Source organism: Falco rusticolus, chromosome 5 (genome assembly GCF_015220075.1).
Source record: "Falco rusticolus isolate bFalRus1 chromosome 5, bFalRus1.pri, whole genome shotgun sequence".
Taxonomy (NCBI): domain Eukaryota; kingdom Metazoa; phylum Chordata; class Aves; order Falconiformes; family Falconidae; genus Falco; species Falco rusticolus.
The window spans coordinates 79,774,949-79,794,006 of NC_051191.1; the positions used below are offsets into that span (position 1 = coordinate 79,774,949).

General features: G+C 41.0%; 1 protein-coding gene across 12 annotated transcripts in view; it reads right to left on the minus strand.

The window, feature by feature from the left end:
- DUSP16 (dual specificity phosphatase 16) overlaps positions 1-19,058 on the minus strand; it is a 70,337-nt gene that overhangs the window by 22,548 nt on the left and 28,731 nt on the right. For 6 of the 12 annotated variants that reach the window (XM_037390002.1, XM_037389998.1, XM_037390003.1 and 3 more), the window contains 3 exons: positions 17,083-17,164; positions 9,838-10,437; positions 8,596-8,734 (listed from right to left, as the gene is read on the minus strand). In XM_037390002.1, coding sequence (XP_037245899.1) covers positions 8,596-8,734; positions 9,838-10,068 — 370 coding nt within the window. In that variant the 5' untranslated portion in view covers positions 10,069-10,437; positions 17,083-17,164. Of the gene's footprint in view, positions 1-8,595; positions 8,735-9,837; positions 10,438-17,082; positions 17,165-17,242; positions 17,263-19,058 lie in introns of those variants that run through there. The other 6 variants (XM_037390007.1, XM_037390010.1, XM_037390000.1 and 3 more) reach the window with 6 other exon arrangements.

Consider the following 19,058-nt stretch of genomic DNA (forward strand, 5'->3'; position numbering starts at 1 on the left):
GAACAGAGACCTGACTATACTTCAGAGACAAGGTGGATTAAAATTGGATGTGAAACTGAAGTGCAACAGCTGAGGTGCCCACAACTCTACAGTGAAAAGGAAAAAAGGAAACATGAAAATAGGGGACCTTCCTCTTAGGTGTAACTTACTTTTTCTAAATAGCCATTCAAGTATGGAGGCAACTCCTACAAAGACGAGAGCTCCATGCATATACAAATTCTAACAGTAAAAAACGTGACCGACAAGCTTACACTGCATTTGTTCTGGGAGGATTTCTTACTGCTTCTTTGTAAAGACAGTCATGAAACATGGAATGAAAGAAAGATGACAAATAGGCATTCACGTCACTCCATGTGTTTCCTACGAGCCTGCCAGCTAAAGCTCGAAGGAGAATCCCAGCAATTGCCTTTCACACCCAGAGCCTGGCAGCAAAGCTGAGGCAGAAGGGAGAAGAGATTCACCTAGAGAAGAAGTTGGTAACCAAGATGAAGGTGTCTGCCACCTTCTCCAACTAAGGCAGACCAATAAGAAAGACCAGAAGAGTAGCTTTCCATTTTCACAGCAAACAAACATGCTTTTCAACCAAATAATTTGAGGGGCTGCAGAACTGAAGCATCCCACCTGCCACTGGTGCCCACCTCACAGCAGATCTTTGGGAGCTATCGCAGCCTGAGCTCCCAAGGGCCCTTCTTGCATTGCTGGGACCCACGTGGCACTGCTGCTTGGTCACACCAGCAAATCCACAACCAGCTCAGCTCAACCCAAACCTGCTTTTCAGGGGGAGACACTAATTTGAGGCTCTGCACTGTACCAGTGCTCATTTCCATAGAGCTGACAAGAACTTCCTTTTTTTTTTTAATTTCATTACTCCTTTTGTCAAACCTTACTGAAGCTGACCAACTAGCTTAAACCTCTTTTGTGGGCTACAGCAGAGAGACAGACAACACGGTAAGTCCTATGAGCTTGGCTTCCCTAAAACCTCAGGCTAAGAAAAGCCTGTGAAGTGTTTTATACAACATCCCCACAGATCCAGCTGGCCCTGCGGCTCCGTGTGCCTCACGTGGGATGCACAGAAAGATCCTGTATTGTGCTCCTGATGGAGATGTAAGAGTGAATGTGTCTGTTTTTCACAGGTCATGGAGCCTGCTGGAAAAGCCCAAGGACAATGCACACTGGTAACAGCAAACTTTGGCATTTCTCTTAAGTGCCATTCAAATCAGACACTGCTCCCTTCCCTCCCTGCTTTGGATTCTGACTGTTCGGAAAAAGCCAAAGGGAGAAATTGATTTTCTTCAATGAATTCTTGAAAACAGACTAGAAGCAACTTCCTTCCTTTTCCCACAAGACCTAACTGTCTGCCAGTTCACCAGTATTAACTCAGCATCAAACACAATTATTTTAAAGCAGGGAGTGGAAAAGCTCTAAGACCCAACTGATGAGTCAAAAATCTAAGACTACGTGCATGTACTAGGAAAAGCATTGCAAGAAGGAGACTTTGAAGCCTGTGGAATTGACAGATTATTCCACCACCTTCATTAAACCCAGAATATGCTTCTTTATTAAGGGCTCTAATTATTCATAATTTTATATAGCCATATACTAAAAAATATGATATTAATATCCCTTTATAAAGGAAAAGAAAAATTAAAAAGCAGGAAAATTTGCAACTAGCTCTACAAAATAATATTTAGATGCTGTAATTTTAAGTAAGCCTTACCAAACTGTCTGTATTCACCAAAGGTATGCGGTGGAGTACATTCATGTTTAGCTTTTCTTTTTTTTCTCTCTCTTCTCCAAATAGCAATTTAGAATTTGTTACTGTAAATGCCGATTAGTGCCTGGCACATAATGTAACATTGCTGAAAACTATGCTAAAAAAATAAATCAAACAGCACTATAGTAAAGACAAAATATACAACCCCCTAACTTAACCGTTTACTTTGCCTTGAATCAGATCAGAGGCTCTTAATGCTGGGACTTAACAGCACTTTTCGCAGTCCCATTCCCATCGAACATTAAAATGTTTATCTGAAAGCTGCAGTATAGATTTTTCCCTTGCTGTAAGGAAGGAAAGTTGTAAACTTTCTGACTCACAAGTTTTATGAACCTACAATGTTTCCACTCTGTTTAAACGAGCTGCAGACCTCCACAGGCCATTACAATTCGCACATTCCAGCTCCGCTCCGCAGGGATGCTTGCCATTTTCCATTACATTAGCTCAGGCTGGAGAGCCCTGTTAGCAGCGCTGCCATCCCCACACTCGCTCTCCCCTTCCCGTCCCCTCTCCTCAGCCATGGGGAGTCCTTCCACAGGATTCAAGGTTTCATGGTTTGGGAAAGCCAGGGGTGTTTTTATTACAGCAGCATTCAGAAAGTGGCCTCGTTATGCCAGGTGTTTTACAAGCACAGTAGCAAGGGAAGTTCTTTGCCCTGGAGGGTTTCTGCCTTTGGTAAGACAAGGTTAATAGGCAGGTTAAGCAAACAAGGTTTGGGGGGGGGCGAGAAAGGGGTCAAGCTCTCCTTCCCACCCAAGTGGCATATAGAAAATTCAGACTAACGACAAGTAAAGAGAGCATACTGGACACTCAAGCTTGCCCTTTCTGCCTTTCAAGAAGAAAAAAAAAAAAATCTTCATTGTAATTTCTGTCAATTAAATTTCACAAGCATCCAGAGGTATCCAAAACAAAAGCAAACTTCAGAAGTTATTCTTGGTTTTGAGAAATGTTATGAGACCTCCAGACTAGTCAAACTTTGCTCTCACAGAAGACAGCAAGTGGATAAACATATGAAAGTAATAAACCCTACTCCCATTCTTCAAGTGCTTAAAACAATCATGGCACTAAATGAACACTCAAAACTGCATTTTAAGTACAAAGGGTGGGAGGATATTCGCAGAGGGCTCACTGTAGCCAAGGGTACTCGTTTTTCTATGCTCTCATTAAAAATTGATGGAGAGGGAGACTTTTAAAGAGGGTGATTCAGAGCTAAGCTCCTCTCACTCTCGTCTCCTCCCCACCGACACTGGCTACGCTCCATGGGTGACGGGACCACTCGGGGAATACTGCACTCCCCCGGCAAGACTTCTGCCTCTTTCAATAGAGACTTGCTTCGAATAGTGTCAACCAGTCAGAGTATCAGGAAAACTGGCATCATGGTGCAACTAATCCTCCTTTCTCTAAACACTGGCAGGGTATTTTAACAGCGCATTCCCACTATAATTATTTCAACTTGCAGATAACTTGATTATTTTAATCAATGACCTCCACTTGAAGGTATGTTCTTCTCCTTGAGGCAATCTGCAAAGACTTATGTGTAGGGAACGCTCAGAACTTTGGTCAGCCACACAAGCAAAGCTCCAAATCCAAATGGTAAAAGGCATCAGGATGTTAGACAGGAATTTATCAGACAGCATGAACCACAGCTCCCTTGTGCCATCTTTCAGTCCACACTGGGTACCCTCCTACTTGGCGTATGGGACTGCAAAAGTGGGGAAGAAAGCTCAGCCTCGCAGCCCTGGACACTTCAGGAGATAGAAATGATCAGGTCTACCTATAAGAGAATATTCTGAAGATTTCCTGCTCCTCTGCCACAAGGCACTGTTTTCCTGGTGACAAAGCAGGGAGAGCGCACTGGGCTTTTTTTCCGTACAGCTTTGCTTTAGGCATGTAGAGACAACACAATGGTAAACGTACCCTAGAGATACTGGCATTTTTATACTAGGATTCCTTTAAATGGGCTTCCAATTTCAAATATTTAAGAAAAATGCCAGCGTAAACAAGACTGTAGAAGAGTTCCTGACTCGTTTCCTTCTCCTTGCATCCCCCATGCAAATCTTCCATTTTGTACACACACTTTGTTAGGTGAGGGACAGGTCAGAGGGAAACAATGATTCGGGAAGTTTCAGCAAAAACATACCTTTTGCAACAGTCCCTGGCTAATCACTCACTCTTTTGTTTCCAGGACCTTTGCCCAGTCTCAATGGACTCATTCTGTTTGCTCTTTCTTTACATACTCACACAGCTTACAAATTCATTCAGTGCCCATTGCATGTGTCACCTGCATTCATCACTAAATAGAAAATTAATAATTTATGCCTCTCTGCTTATCACAGTAGCTTTAGGCTCTGTAGAAGCTTATCAGAGAGCTCTTGTAGAAGCAAAATCCATTAAATCACATCAATGCTGACATTTTTGATGGGTGTAAGGGTAGCAGAGATTAGGAGGCAATCCACCACTTAGGCCTTCATCACCTGTCAAAAACACTTTTTTTGATGGTGACTGTACCCACAATCAACCATGGTTTTGGGAGGGAGGCACAGAGCTCCCGAACTCAGGGGCTCTGCAAGTCAGATGCAGGCTTCATGCTGGGCACCTAGAAAATCTGTAATTCTCTACTAGTAATTCTCTCAATTATACAGATAATCTGTGTAGTAAGTACGCAGAAGTTTATGGACCCCTTTTCAAGACAGCTGTCATCTGATTGAAGGATGCCAGCTTCATCTCCGACCACGAAGCAAGTTTTCTACAGACAAGACTTAAGCATTCACAAACCTCATACCATCTACAGATCAGGTGGATGACATTTAATGAAAGGCATGGCTCCAGCGGGGTGCAGTCATGCGCAAATCTGCATCTCGGCATACAGGCACTGGGTGGGTAAAACTGTACAGGCAATTCTAGAAGCTCACAAAAGGCTTAAAGTATATTTAACTCCTCTTCCACTTGTACACTTTAAAATCCAGTACATTAGGCATGTTTTCCGTAAACATAAGTTTTCCATACTGGTTCTCAGTGGCATTGAACACCACAGTACATCAAGTCTAAGTGGCAATTCAGTGACTGCCAGGAAAACATGTCCTTCATTGTTTGCGGGCAAAATACACTCTGGTCTTGTACGACTAAAAAATTCTTAAGAGTTCAGTGAAATTGTTTGTATGATCCTGCATTACAGTACTCTGAAGTTTAGCTAGTCCTGGGACATTTACCACTGCTCCACATCAACCTGAGTATAAGAATTCCCGCTTTTGGTTTCAGTTCAGAGCCACCACAGTGTTTCTCTGTAAGGCTATTACAATTTTTCATGTCAGATTGGAAATACAGAAAAGTAGGCACTTCTGGTTTTTCAGAAATCCTTTTTAGACTGAGTCTTCTGTAAAAAAAAAAATAATAATCACAAAATAAAAGGCTGTGCTTCATCTTCTCCACAGGCAACATTTAAAAGGCAACCATCATGAAGACATCTGTGCTTGCATGAGTAGGAGCAATCCAGATTAAAAGAAGCAGGGAAGAGCGGGTGCTTTAGGAAAGTAGAACATGAATAGTTTCCATTAGCATAGTGGAATACAATTTAAGGAAGCCTCTTGACGTCTACCACCTTCATACTGCTAATTCAAGCAAGGATCAGTAGTCTATCAACTGTTTCTGCAGAGCAAGCAGAAACCCCATAAAAATACTGTAACTAGGAAATGGACTCCATGAATGTAAATCCAGTTCTAAAAAAACATAAAGAGAAAGAATCAAGTCACATCCCTGTGTTTAAATCTTACTTAACTCAGTAGTGTAGATGCGGTGATGAGAGTGGGGTTAAGCCTTCAAGTACCCACATTTCAGTATTTTGCACACTGTTAAAAATTAAGAACCAAAATAAATGTTTAAATTCCTGAAAACATTCCCTACCAGATTATAAATATTTTTATGAGGTTAGATCAAGAGCTTAAACTAATTGGTAAGGGTTCCTTTGAGGTCTTTACATTAGTTAGTTCAATGAAAAACAACCTCCAGGGTAGAGCATACCTTTAAGCACAACCTAAATAAAAAAACACCTCACTGAGTGCTCAGTAATGGGAGGAGGCAGGACGAACAGATGTAGGAATTTCAGATATTCATTAATTGCTGCTTATTCTATCCCAACAAAAAAATATTTTCCTACCCCAAAACGTTTATTTAAGGTCGGTATTTTAAACAAACCAGATTGAGTGTCATAGGGAAAACTCAAGTCCAAAGGTTTTTCTTTTTACATGGTGCACTGACCCCTACTCTCATTAAGGGCCATAAACATTTATGAGAGTTTGTCATCAGCTTGCTGAGACAACACATTTTATCTAGTTTGTTAGAGCCACGTAACAATGACCTCCAAGGAACTTTCCATGAGACTGAACCTAGCACCTTCTCCTTCACCCCACATCCCAAAAGGTTTCTTGTGTGTGCGTGTGTGTGCATGTGTGTAAGCACCTAGCTTTTTAACTGATGTAAAAAACCAAGACTATGGAATGTATTTTCTTAAGTAAGGATTAAAATCAGAGAAAATTCATTATAAGAGAAGGAAATGCTACAGAGCTGAAGGAATAGACTTGGCGGTAAATACTATACTACCAATTCATCTTAATTAGGTATATTTCCTGAAACAAGTATTTACCTGTAATAGATCAGTAGTAAACATTTCCCTTAATTTCCCCTTTGTTCTTACACTCCGCTACCACTGGTTTTAAAGCCATCAGTTGTTTCTGCATTCAGAAATATCCTCATCACTATCTATTTAACCAAAAATAAGACTAAATCCTCAAATGTAATCTTTGCTAAGAGAAATGCATTTGACACGCTAAAATAAAAATCCTCCTTTCTGTAAGGCAGGTTTTGACACATCAGATTCCCTTTCTCTCCCTCTAACACCCAAACTAATCCTTCTCAGGTACACACGGCTAAGTTCACCTCAGCTAGCAAATGTACACTAGTATCTTGCATATGGTTTAAGCTGCATTTTCAGCTTGAACAGACAACGACCACGTGCTAGAAATAAAAATGAAACAAAACAATTTCTCACGGTATCATTATGATACACACAATTAGTGTTTGCCCAGACTGGGGAGCTGGGGAAACCCCCCCTTCCTGGTACCGTCCACCCCAACAGGAGCCACAGGCAAGTTTCAGGATGGAGACACTGACCACCACCTTCACTGGGACCAGCAGAGGAAAAAGACCAAAGCCATGTCTCACATGTCTACAGAGGGGCATGTAATTAATGCAACATTAGTTACACGTAACATTAGTAACATTAATAAATTAGTTACATGTAACTAATCTATAGAGGGACCGTAGAAGGAAGGGAAGTTCTGTGATACTTGCCTCTGCTTGGCCTTATTAAGGATCCCCCCCAACTGCACCCTGCCATGAGGTCTAATTCTCAGTTATTAAGAGAGCTGTGTCTCCTATCATGGAAATGAAGTTGTGAATAGTCTGTATTGCTGCATGAAGATGTAATATGCTTCTGGTTATTAAAAAACCATCAGGACAGATGAGCAGAGTTGGGTATTCAAAAGATAAAAGGATTTCTTAAGAGACATGAACGGGTTCTAGACTGGCCTATTTTTTAAATAACAGTTTAAAATTTAAGAGAGCATCAACTACATATTTCAGCACTCTTACATTAAGCATTTTCTGTGCCTAGACACCACAAGTTTACTTGGCGGATCATATGGAAGAAGAGTTGCTTAATCCAATACTGTAGTCCACGACCCGCAGATGTAATTCTTACCAAGGCAGCAAAGAAAATGGAACCACCAAACATAGCCAAAGCAAAACCCTACTTAGTTTACTCTAAGTACAGCTCACATGAGCACCAAATACACCCAGCCAAATGCTGAAATTATTCATATTCTCTGTACTCGCTTTCAAAATAAGTGTGGGAAAAGTTCTCTCAGTACCACAACCACCTCCCTATCACTTCCATCTGAAGTCACTACAAACGTCGGTGAAACCTTCTTGCTAAGAGGAAGCATTTCACTGAAGTTATTTGTTTCCCTCATCATTACTCAGTCTCTGACTGTAGCTTTAACATTTCTCAGAAACTATACACGCCGTTAGATCACTGATCGAGTCACTGCAATGGATTTCCTACTTGCATTCTTCATTCCTTCTTCCTTCAGCCCTAGATCTACTTCATGCCCTCCTTGTTCCTTCTTGTGAACACTGGGTGGTTGACTGTTCCATGACAGAAATAACAACACAAGTGCGTGTTAACACCAGCAAATCCTGTCTTATAAGGACTTGAATTTCTATGAATGCTTTGACCTGATATTTGCGGGGAAAAAAAAGAAAAAAGATGGCATGTGTTTAAGGGAAAAGACCTAAACAGAGTACTACCCACTTAAGGGGCTGAAGTTTACGAAGTCACACCAAATAAATCTCTGTAATACTGGGAGGTCACCTCTCTTGTTCTTACTGTACTAATTACCAACTGAGTAAGAAGAGATTTTCCTCCTAGCACACATTTAAGCTGAAATGCTTAAAAGACTAGGAAAACACATTTCTTTTACTATTTTGGACCCTAAAATAGCAGCCATATGCATGTAAAACCCCCTGCATTGATCAGTTTCCATCTGCACTGCACTAATGGTGTAATATATCCCCTGTAAGATACAATTTCCAAGCGCTGTATGTATGAGTGCCTCTATATGCATAAAACCTACAGAAAAAGCTATGCTAAAACTGAAGTTCACACCAGCACTGCTGCAAACCTGTGTATGCATCTGCTCTAACAATAGCATTTTCTTTCTTCTCCTTATTCAAATGTTTTGGGGTTTTTTCTCGGCACATCATACCTGAAAGCAGATACACAGAGCTGAAATTCTTCTCCAGTTTGCCCAGGAGCACAGCAAGAAAGCAGTCAGAGGAGAGAGTGGTCACATCTTTAGAGCTTTGGTCATACACCACCACTTCCTGCTTGCAATCAATTTCAATCTGAAACACAAGTAAAAATCAGAGTAAGATAGGAAGGAGGAAGATGATTAAAAAGCACCACGTTATCACCTGCATCAGGGTTACCACATGCTGCTATGCAGTAGTTCAGATTTGTAGATTTCTTACATAGCTGTACGCACAACAGTTTTTATTTCATACTTAAATGCCTAATCAGATTTAATTCCTTAGGGAGTTTGTAAATTGATTATTTGCTCCAAGCTGAAGCACACTCCACAAATTTCTACTAATAAGTAATTTTATGTCACTTGTAAAATGCTTTACCTTCAGCTAGGTTGGTTGATTTGTTTAAAAAAGGCCCTACCTCAATTTCAGCTTTTGGGTTTTTGTGTGTATATACAGTAAAGAGACCTTAAATTGCCTGAAGCCACACACATTTTAGCCATTTATACATCTTTTTGTATAAGCTATGCTTTAGATAATAATAATTTGTTCAGTTAAAAAATGTTCAGTTTTTAACATTTCAAAGCAGGAACATAATACGTTATTTTTGTACCTAAAACATTTGAAACAAGTACCAATGGATAAAAAACCCAAAGACTCACACATAGATACAGATCAAGTTTTAACAGCTTAGCTATTTTCTTTTCACTGATAACACTATTTTAAAACAAAACCCCCAAAACAAACAACCCAAATCCATCAAATACTCACACAAAAAGCATTTTAAACAGGATTGACACCTACAGTTTCTTTGCAAACCATATGACCACATAGTACACAATCCCCACCAACACTGACCCCAAAGCATCCTCCGAAGTTTAGGAGGAGAATGTTTCCTGCCTTAATTACGTATGTTTCAGGGACTGTGCTTTGCAAGACATACAAGAACCCCGAGAGCACTCTTTCCAATTTCTAAATCCTTCCCCCTTACTCTGTCACTTAAGGGAGAGCAGGCTACAAAGAATCCCAAAGATGAGCTCAGGAGTAACCAACAGCCTCTTAGATCAGGTAAGAGCTCAGCAAAACTCAGTCCCCTAGTTTTGTTTTTTCCAAAATGGAATACCTAAAGATAAACTATTACAATTTGCCTTCCAGACCCTCCTTTAAACAAATACCCAGAATAAGAGGAAAATGACCCCTACCTTGTGTTTTGCTGAATGCTGAATGAGCTCTGTAATCAAAACTTTGTCCTGCTGCAGCCTCCGCTTCATAAGCTTGGAGCAGTTGATGTTGATGGCATCCAAGATGTGGGACGTATTGTATTCCACAAAGGGGCGGCTATCAATCAGCAGCAACTTTTCTGTACCACTCTCCAGCAAAGCCACCAACTTCTCGGCGACAATGAGTTGAGTCCTGATCATCTCATCGGCCATGACAACAATAAGGCCTCTTTCACCACCTCCCTCTCTAATTTGCTGCGATGATGTAATGGCTGTGTACTCAAAGGCTTAGCCACACCATTGTACCAGAAGTGTATGAGGTCATGCTGGTAGCGACTGGCAAAAGAAAAGTTAAACCCATTTTCAGAAAGAGCTCTTCAACTGAATGTCTCCTCCTGCTTCCAGTTTATTGCCGTTACAAAGGGTTCGTTCCACAAAGCAGCCCCTCACATCTGATTCATCAGGAGATGACTATGGAGTAGCCATTTCACAATTCAAACAAAAGATGCTTTCTGGCTGCCGCTGCATTACATCATTCTTTACCTTTGCTCCCAACCATCAGCTTTACACCGGACTAAGAGCCTGTAAGAAGGGGAAGATAAAAAAAAAACCCCACAAACCAGATGAGGCCATGAAAGTTTCCAGAACAAAGCATTCAGCTCTGAGGCTAACTGCACAGTGCTCTGCACCATATAACAAACACACTCCTGCAAAGTTCCCCTCTCTGCTGTATATGCCAAACACCTAGGGAGGGTATTTGCAACTACAGTCTCTGAATCTATTCCAACAATCTTGCCTGGACAATTATCTTGTATTTCAGGCAACGTACCCTGTCTTAATTGCAGACTTTTGTTGCCACTAGCTCTGCCTCTTCACAAAACTTTTGTTAGAATATAATTAAGAGATACTGCCCTAAATCATGGTATTCCTTTCAATAGCAAAACCAATTAAATGCGTTTCAGCACTTCACCACTTCGTAAGAAGTTGTAAAATCAGTTAAGATACACTTTTAAAGTTTAATGCCTTGGAAAGTATTTCACAAAGCAGCATGGCAAGTCAGGGAACCGAAACTTTACAAAAGAAATGATGAAACTTACACCTACCTCTCTCCTTTAAGAACATGGTTGAAGAGAAACCAGAACACAAAGCTACATCAGGACACAAGCATTTTATTTGAATTAATCACCAGACGTGGAACAGAGGCCTCACGAATACACTACTGAAAGGTAAAGCAGCGAGCTCTGTCTCTGACCCTTCTGGAGCAGGTGGGACAGTTGCATGACATGCATTACACCTTCCACACACATGCTAAATAATATCTAAAGCAAAACATCCTTTTGTACAATCAGATCCTGACAGCATCCAACCCACATCAGCCAAAACGGCGGTGGCAGCAGCGCAGTAAAAACACCTGACGTGTTTCACTGCCTATTTGTATTACTGCCTCGTGGTTGTCCTGAGGCTTTTCAGAGTCTCCCAAAATACACTTCAGTGGAACAAACCCCTGGAAGAACAATGCTCAGAAAGGAGCCACCACAGGGCTCCATCCATAAGGCGTTTAGCTGCATTTTAGTGCACATAGTGCCGCAGCTATAGATGCAACAAAAAACAGGAGTCAACTTACTTTGCTCCCACGGTTCAAAACTTGGTCTCTTAGTGCAATCATGGACATTTACAGAGACGGCTGTCTACCTAAGGCTGCAAACAGCCTGCAAACAACCACTCCGGAGGACACAAGCCACACATTCAGCCATCTCAGTTATCAACTCCAGCAAGAGTGGGAAGCTGAGGGGGGTGACTTCTTCAGCTGAAGTGGTGGAGCTCATAGGTCAGAGCCTGTATGTGAAAGGACAAGCCTGACAGAGTTCCTCACCTTGTTAGTGTGGCAGAGTGTTTAGAAATAAGTAATTGGGGCTCAAATCACTGCAGGGTAAAGCCGGCTCAGCAAGAAACCACATTTCTCCAGTTTGCATGTCTCACACCATCACATTCCCTTTTCCTGTTTGGGGAAGCGATTTTAGGTCAGCAAAACTATGCAACAGCTCTTGCACAAGGCAAAGCCAGCCTTCGAGCAACTCTTATGTCTTAGTTCTCGCCAACGCCACCCCACCTGTGACCCAAGCAGCCTTTCTACCTCTGCTTTCTGCTGGCTGGGACAAAGTAACATAACACAACTGTGACAAAACTGAAGGGGCCAGATGGAGAAAACAAAAATCTGGTTGACTGACACTATTGAGGCAGTAAAAATTTGTAAACAGAAGCAAGTTATGACACTATGTCTTCCTGGATTCTTAATGCACATACAGGTACATATGGGGATGAAGATTTTTATATGGGGTTTGGGTTTTGTTGTTGTTTTGTTTTTTTTTTTAATTTTACATCCTTGGTTTAACAGGTTCAGCTGGAAAACTCACGTTTTACTTATAGTGTCGACTTTCTGCTTCAGTTTGAATTGTTTATTATTTATCTTAATTGCAAGAGAAATAACAAATTCAAACTAATTTATAGATAGTTTATTAAAAGTCCTCAAGTCAGTTGGGTTTAGTAATGGAAAATCCCATGTCAGCAGATGTTTTACTCATTAGATGTATTATTAAAATCTACATATACAAAATCTTAAATAAATTAAATACTGAAAAAAGTACAAGCTTCACTTTAAGAACCAAAAAAAGAAAACTGAAAGAAACTTACTTCATGGGAATTTCATGTAGCAATACAAGAAAAACATCAGGTTTTACACAAACAGCCACTAGATTGACAAAATGTAATCTTCTATTTGCCCTGACTCTAGTGCTACAGAGCCAGTGCTTTTAAGCCTGTCCAGATGAATGGAAGCATATAGCAGTCAAATGCATATTGCTCCTAAACTACAAAAATTATTGGAAAAATTACTATACCAAGCCTTAATTAAATGTATTTTAGAAAAACCCTGTCTTTGCAAGCTGGTTGGCAGGTGTGCTCCCCCTCAAAGAGTAGTCATTATATGACTCATATATATATAGCCTTAGGAAGGTATCAAAAGGCTATGCCATTATGCAAGGCGGGGGGGGAGTGAAACTTGATAGTTGTGTCCTTTTCTTTTTTTATTCAGAGAGAAAAAAGTATTCTGCATTTTTTTTATTTCTCCTAACATGTCCTGTCACAAATTTTGATTCTCTTTTATTTGTATCAAAGCCTGCCAGATACCAAACCCACTGAACTCAATGAAAACTTTTCCACTGGCTCTAGTGGGAATTGGCTCTAGCTCCTTTGCAAGCTAGACAGTTTGTTCGTGAACTAGACAGTCTGTTTTGATGGGTAAATTGCTGACTTAAAAGTCCAAGCAGTTGAGAAACCACAGAACTCTAAAACAGAGGCCATTAAAACAATATGTAATCTTTAATTTGCCATTTTCAGTTTGGGTATATTTCTTATCTTCTAAATACTTACTGCTCACTGCCTCAAACTCTCGTATGATAGAAGTTTGTTTCAGAAGATTCTCAAAAAGAACTCAAACCACTTGTATATGGTGACTGGGCAAATAGCATGTAAAGAACATAAGGCAAGTGGGCTACCAGTCAAGAATTCTTTCAAATAACAGTTCTACCTTTAACATATATCTACACGTTAAGTTTCTGAAAGCATTCTGCTCATGGCTTGAAAGTAATAAACTTAACAGCAATGTCACCTCAAGTTATTGTGATTGAAGTCCTGTTTTGACAGGAACAGCTCCAATGGGCAGGGGAGGAACAACATTTTTATCAAGTATAGATTTTCGGGTTGTTTTAATTCTTTCTGTTTCTGGTACTATCAGACTTTGGGACCCACCTAAACAAGAGAAACTGGTAGCCTCCTGCTTTAGGTAAACACCAGAACCCTCCTCCCATTCCTAGTGACTGCTCTTGTAATTTAGCTACTACAAGGTGTTGAAATACCTGTTTCTTTTCTAATCATAGTTTGGAAAAAGCTAAACCTCAATTACGTTGCTGATCTTCAAGCTAGGAAGCCATCTTAGTCACAGGATGTTCTACACTGAAATCGGGATTATGGACAAGTGATCCGTAATCAAGCCATGAGAATACTGCATGAAGTCATTCACACACACAGCAGTAATACTGCATGGCTTCTTCCTCCTTGTAGGTGGACTGCAACATGTGGAACTGCTTGTTACCACTTTCAAAGAAGAAAATTAAACTTAACTTGCTGTAAAACTAAAAATATCTGTTCCACACTTTCCCAGTACCTTTACAGTTTCTCCATATTATTTAAAGAACAAAAACAACAAAACCCCTACTACCTTCCACAGAAACAACAGTGGATCTCCAATATGTACATGTAATGCTGCCACAGAACTACATGACCTCTCTGCCTCAGGGATTCCTGTTCCCATCCCAAATGGCTCAGATGGAGTGAAGCAGGCAACCACATAACTGGAAACCTGGCACTTAAGTTGTGTGTTTGATTCCTTAGTCAAAACAACTCACATTTTGTATGCACTCCTAATGCCTACTTCTACTGCTTTGACTCCAGGCAATTCCCTCACATCACAGCAGGACACTTGTTTGAGTTATCTCAGGCTTTGGCTCATGCGATAGCAACTATTTTTAAAGAGGCAGATGTAGTAAGAATGTATTTTAAAAACTCTCAGAACAACGCCCTAATTCTACCTCGGTTAAGGAACTATCTGAGAGCTTCCAGAAGCCTTGCCACAATCTCTGAAAGACTTGTGCCTCACATAAGTAGATAACCTTGAAGCTGAACCTTGGTGTCATAAATGCTCAGCAATTTTGTTCCCGACGTCACTAATGCCTGCTTCGTCAGGTGCCTACAGCAATACTCCCACATACGTCACTGCTGCATGGCAAAATGCCAACAAAATAACTTTACAGCATCTGAACATTAGAAGGTCCTGAAGGGCAGCTTTTGCATACTGAGCTTGAGTCACCTGAAAGATATGATTTTTTTAAAAAACATGTATTTTTCTGCTTTCTAGAAGCAAACACATGCACATATGAGAAAAATACTATCCACCCTGCAGACAGATTCCCTTTCATGTTTCTCAAGATGGACACAAGCATAAAAAAGAAACCCAAAAGCTGAATCAAAACACAAAGGTAGGAGATTCTAAACTGCAGGGCACATGCCGCTGCTGGCACATCCACTGTTTTCAAAGGAGTATTTGGCTTCAGTGTTACTGAGCTGAGAGCTGCCTGTGGTTCCAGAGCCAGTGCCAACACCAGCAGCAGCAGTCCCTATCACCACAGCCACACGTGACACTCGACAAACAAGCCTACACAAATTCCTGCACCAGAGAGGAACTCCTGATCGCAGGGTGAATTCCCACTCCTGCACGATTTTTTTTCCCCCAAAACATCTATGACAGCTAGAGCATTCCCTCACCAGCCTCAGAAAGATGGAAATAAAAGTTCTGGACAGGTGCTTGTAACCTGTGCTACTAGAGACTGAGTGACAATTAAGGAAAGCAAGGCGAGGGCAGGCCAATCCCTGCTCAAGTTGCTGCTCATCAGTAGTGAGAAACACAGGATCTGCAGAGCATAAGGGGAAATAAGACTTCTAAGTGAAAGTGAGGAATGGCTGTACTTGTTTGAACTCAGCAAGCAAGCCAATAAACTCCAGAGTTCAACAACTGTGTAACAAAAGCATAAGGTCTGGGACAAAAATGTAGATGAGGTGACAAGCAGCCTACCTCTTACCTGCCACTGTGCAGAGAGCACGGGAGTTGAGATCACAAATGCTTGTGATTTAAAAGAGCAGCTCTTAACAAGGGCTTGTGCTGCTCAGTGAGGGGAATGAGGGTGTCTTTTGGCTTTTCAGAAGATTCTGTCATCATCTCATAAGCACATCATTTCCTCACACTGGTTGGCGGGGGTTGAAGAACACAGACTTTCCCTCACCCTCCCGAGCACACACCACTTTGGTGCAAGTAGAGAGCAGCAAGGAAGTTACTCAAACAGAAACACATAGTTTTTTGGGGTTTTCTTTTTTTTACTTCTTAAATGTCACTTCCATACCATGTTCTTAGAAGAGAAGCAGTTTTAAGAATTTCACCCTGCTTTCCTTTGCTTATTCTGTATGATCAGAATGGCTGCTCCCTCCTCTCCTACTTTCAGTGCATCTGTACTTTAGATCTGTATATGTAGTCAAAGTGGATATAATCTTCTCTTTGTTGTAGAAACAGCAGCCACATGCATTTTAGATTACATGCTGTATATTCATAAGAAAGGCAAATGTAATTCATTGAAAAAAAAATAGATGGAGAATTTTCTGTTCAGTACCCTATTGCCCTTCATCCTACTTGAATACTCAGTTTTGATTAGTAGTTCTAAAGGAAAGTCACCCCACTTCACTGTGCTCAGCAATCTGAAAACTGAAACATGGAGAGAGAAAGAATCAGAAAGATAATCAACTTCTCATGAGAATAAGCTGCATAATAAACCCCCTCCAGTTCAAATTTTTAAGCTCATTCTACTTCTACACCTACTGCCTAGCAACACTTTTACCACCAGCACTCTAAGACAACTGGACAAAGCTAGATGGATGGACCTTCCAATTAGATAACAAGATACTGCTTTTTATACAAATAGTGGTCTTTGAAATAACTTCTTCTACTACCAAAACCAAACCAAAAAATACACCACCAAAACCATTTTGCTGACCTACTCAACACAGCCCTCAAATATGTGCAACGTTCTTGCAAATATCATCCATGCACCATCACCAACTGTAACCAGTATGATGGATTAGCATCACTTGCATTTACCAAGAAGCCAACCTCTTTGACATTCACTGTAAAACAATAAACTTTTTATGTATTATAGCAGGGAAACCTGACTGATAGAATGTGAGCTCATGGGAAGCATTAGAACACGCTGTTAATGTGTTATATCACTCTATTCAACAGCTCAGTGACTTCACCTGGGGACTCCCTTCTCCACCCATACAAGCAGGGAGCTTCTTTCCGTTTCAAAACACACTTTTTCACTTCAGGTTCACAGCATATAGTTCTGTGACATCCAGAATGAAAGCTTACCTAATCCACTCCAAAAAATACTATAATACATAACATTTTTAGTTTTCTGTTGCCTGGTAAACTAGACAACCAGGAAAAGTGTCAATGGGTTTTTAAAAGATCATTCTCTCTATGACTTCCAAGTCAAAGCAACTGAAAACTCTGGAGTACTTTGATACATATTCATTATTGTTTCATGTCAAAAAACAATTACTCACCTACATTTAACTCCGAATCTAAATGGGCTGAACAGGACAGAGGGAGGGTGGTCCACATACAAAGGCCAGCAGAGGGAAATACCTAAGCATAGGAAAAATTAAAAAAAAAAAAATAAAATAAAATCCTTATTAAAAGACCAAAAAAAAAACCCCCACCAACCTAGAAAACGGATTTCACACTTTCAGTGCAGTCATTTGCTGTAAAACTCCCCCAAACACGTGAAAACCTAGGTGAGAAGAGACTTAATAAACACTAGCATCCATTTACTTGTAAAGGGTCTGAAATAGAAAGTTATGCTATACTGATAGGAAAAAAAAACACCAAAACCCAAACAGCGAGTTTCTCCACTATCTTTAAAAAGAAAAAAGGTTGGAGATGCTTCAAAAAACAACAAACAAACAAGAACCCCGACCAACAATAGCCTTATACACAATTTGACACATCTCCCTGCCAGAAAACTAATCTGTAACTAGCATTCACGGGTGATGCATTTGCATGAATTCAAAAACACTTGTTCAGTATCTGTTAATATAGGAGGCCGCCATTAAGGAAGTCTGATTACAGCTATATATTGCATGGACTAAGACTAATGAAACAGAACATCTCGGATAAATAATCCCACCTCCCCACACACTAAACAGGCCAACACTGGAAACTGGTAATACTGGCATCACCAATCATCACATACAGTCATACCCGTACAACTTCTGTACGAAGCACCTGCTGTTCCTACAAGAATGCATTAAATTATAACCTTTACAGGAGGAAGTAAAAATAAACACATTAGTGTCAATTCCAAACCGTTTCCTGGGCAGCTAAAACCAAGATTCAAATCATGACTATCAAGAGATGACAGCTCCACTTAATCACTGTAATATAACCCACGATAATAAATTACTGCCAAGCACTGCCTCATTACGAAACCCAGGAGTGGCTCCAAACCATGTAGTAAATGACATGACAACCATGAAGAGCCATCGCAGCAGAGGGTTGAACACATTACGACAGCCGGTGAACAGATTCAAAACGCACGTCACGCTGCAAGGAAAGGAGCTACAGGAATCACCTCTCTGCCTTGAGGCAACTGCTCTATAAGCCTCGCAAACACCACCAGCAGACCGTGGGGTAGAGTCTTTCAGACAGACGATTAAAGATTTTGTGCCCAGAACACTGCTCACTGGGACGGACACCTTTACTGGCACCCGCACATTTGTCCCCGGGAGGTCCCAGGCTGCAGATCCCCTCGCTTGCCCATCATTAGCACATGGCGTACCTACGCCAGGGCAGCAGGGCAGAGATGGACGAGAAGTTCTGTTGAAGATTGTGGCAGGGCTGTTTCTCCCCCTGCCTGCTCTGTCTGGCAGATAACCTTCCGAGCCCCTGGCAGAGGCTCTGCAGGTCACCCTTGCTCCTTCCTCTAGCTCAGTGGCAGAAGCCCCGCAGAAGGCAACAGAGGACAAAAAGAAAGCTCATCCTACTCATCGTGTTTGTCACTATCCCCTTTTCTAATCTCATCCCTGGAAATGAAAGCTAACCTAGTGTTTAACACCGATTAGGTTCTGCCTAGGGATAAGACCCTATGATCAGAGACCACCTTGTGACAGTCCAAGCAAACAAAGTATTGGGACAAAAAGCATCTCCCTTTCTGTTCCTTAGTGCTTCACGTGCAGTTTCTGAAGTGTCATGCAGTCTTCGCATTCACTAATGCCTGCCATCCACACCTCTCCAAAGTCCTTACAAATAAACTAGCTACCACGTCAGGAAACTATATACTATTTTTCCCACTTTAGTGAACAGAAGTAAATCAGGTGCTTAACGCAGGTCCCAAAAGCCCTCATTTCACCACTGGATGCAATCAATTCTGCTGAAGAGCAGATGAGAAATAAAGCATATACTTAATTTCAACATCATTTACTGGAAGGAGGTGTCACATTTTTAGAACAGGATCCACTCACGACTGGAGAGTGAGCTGCTG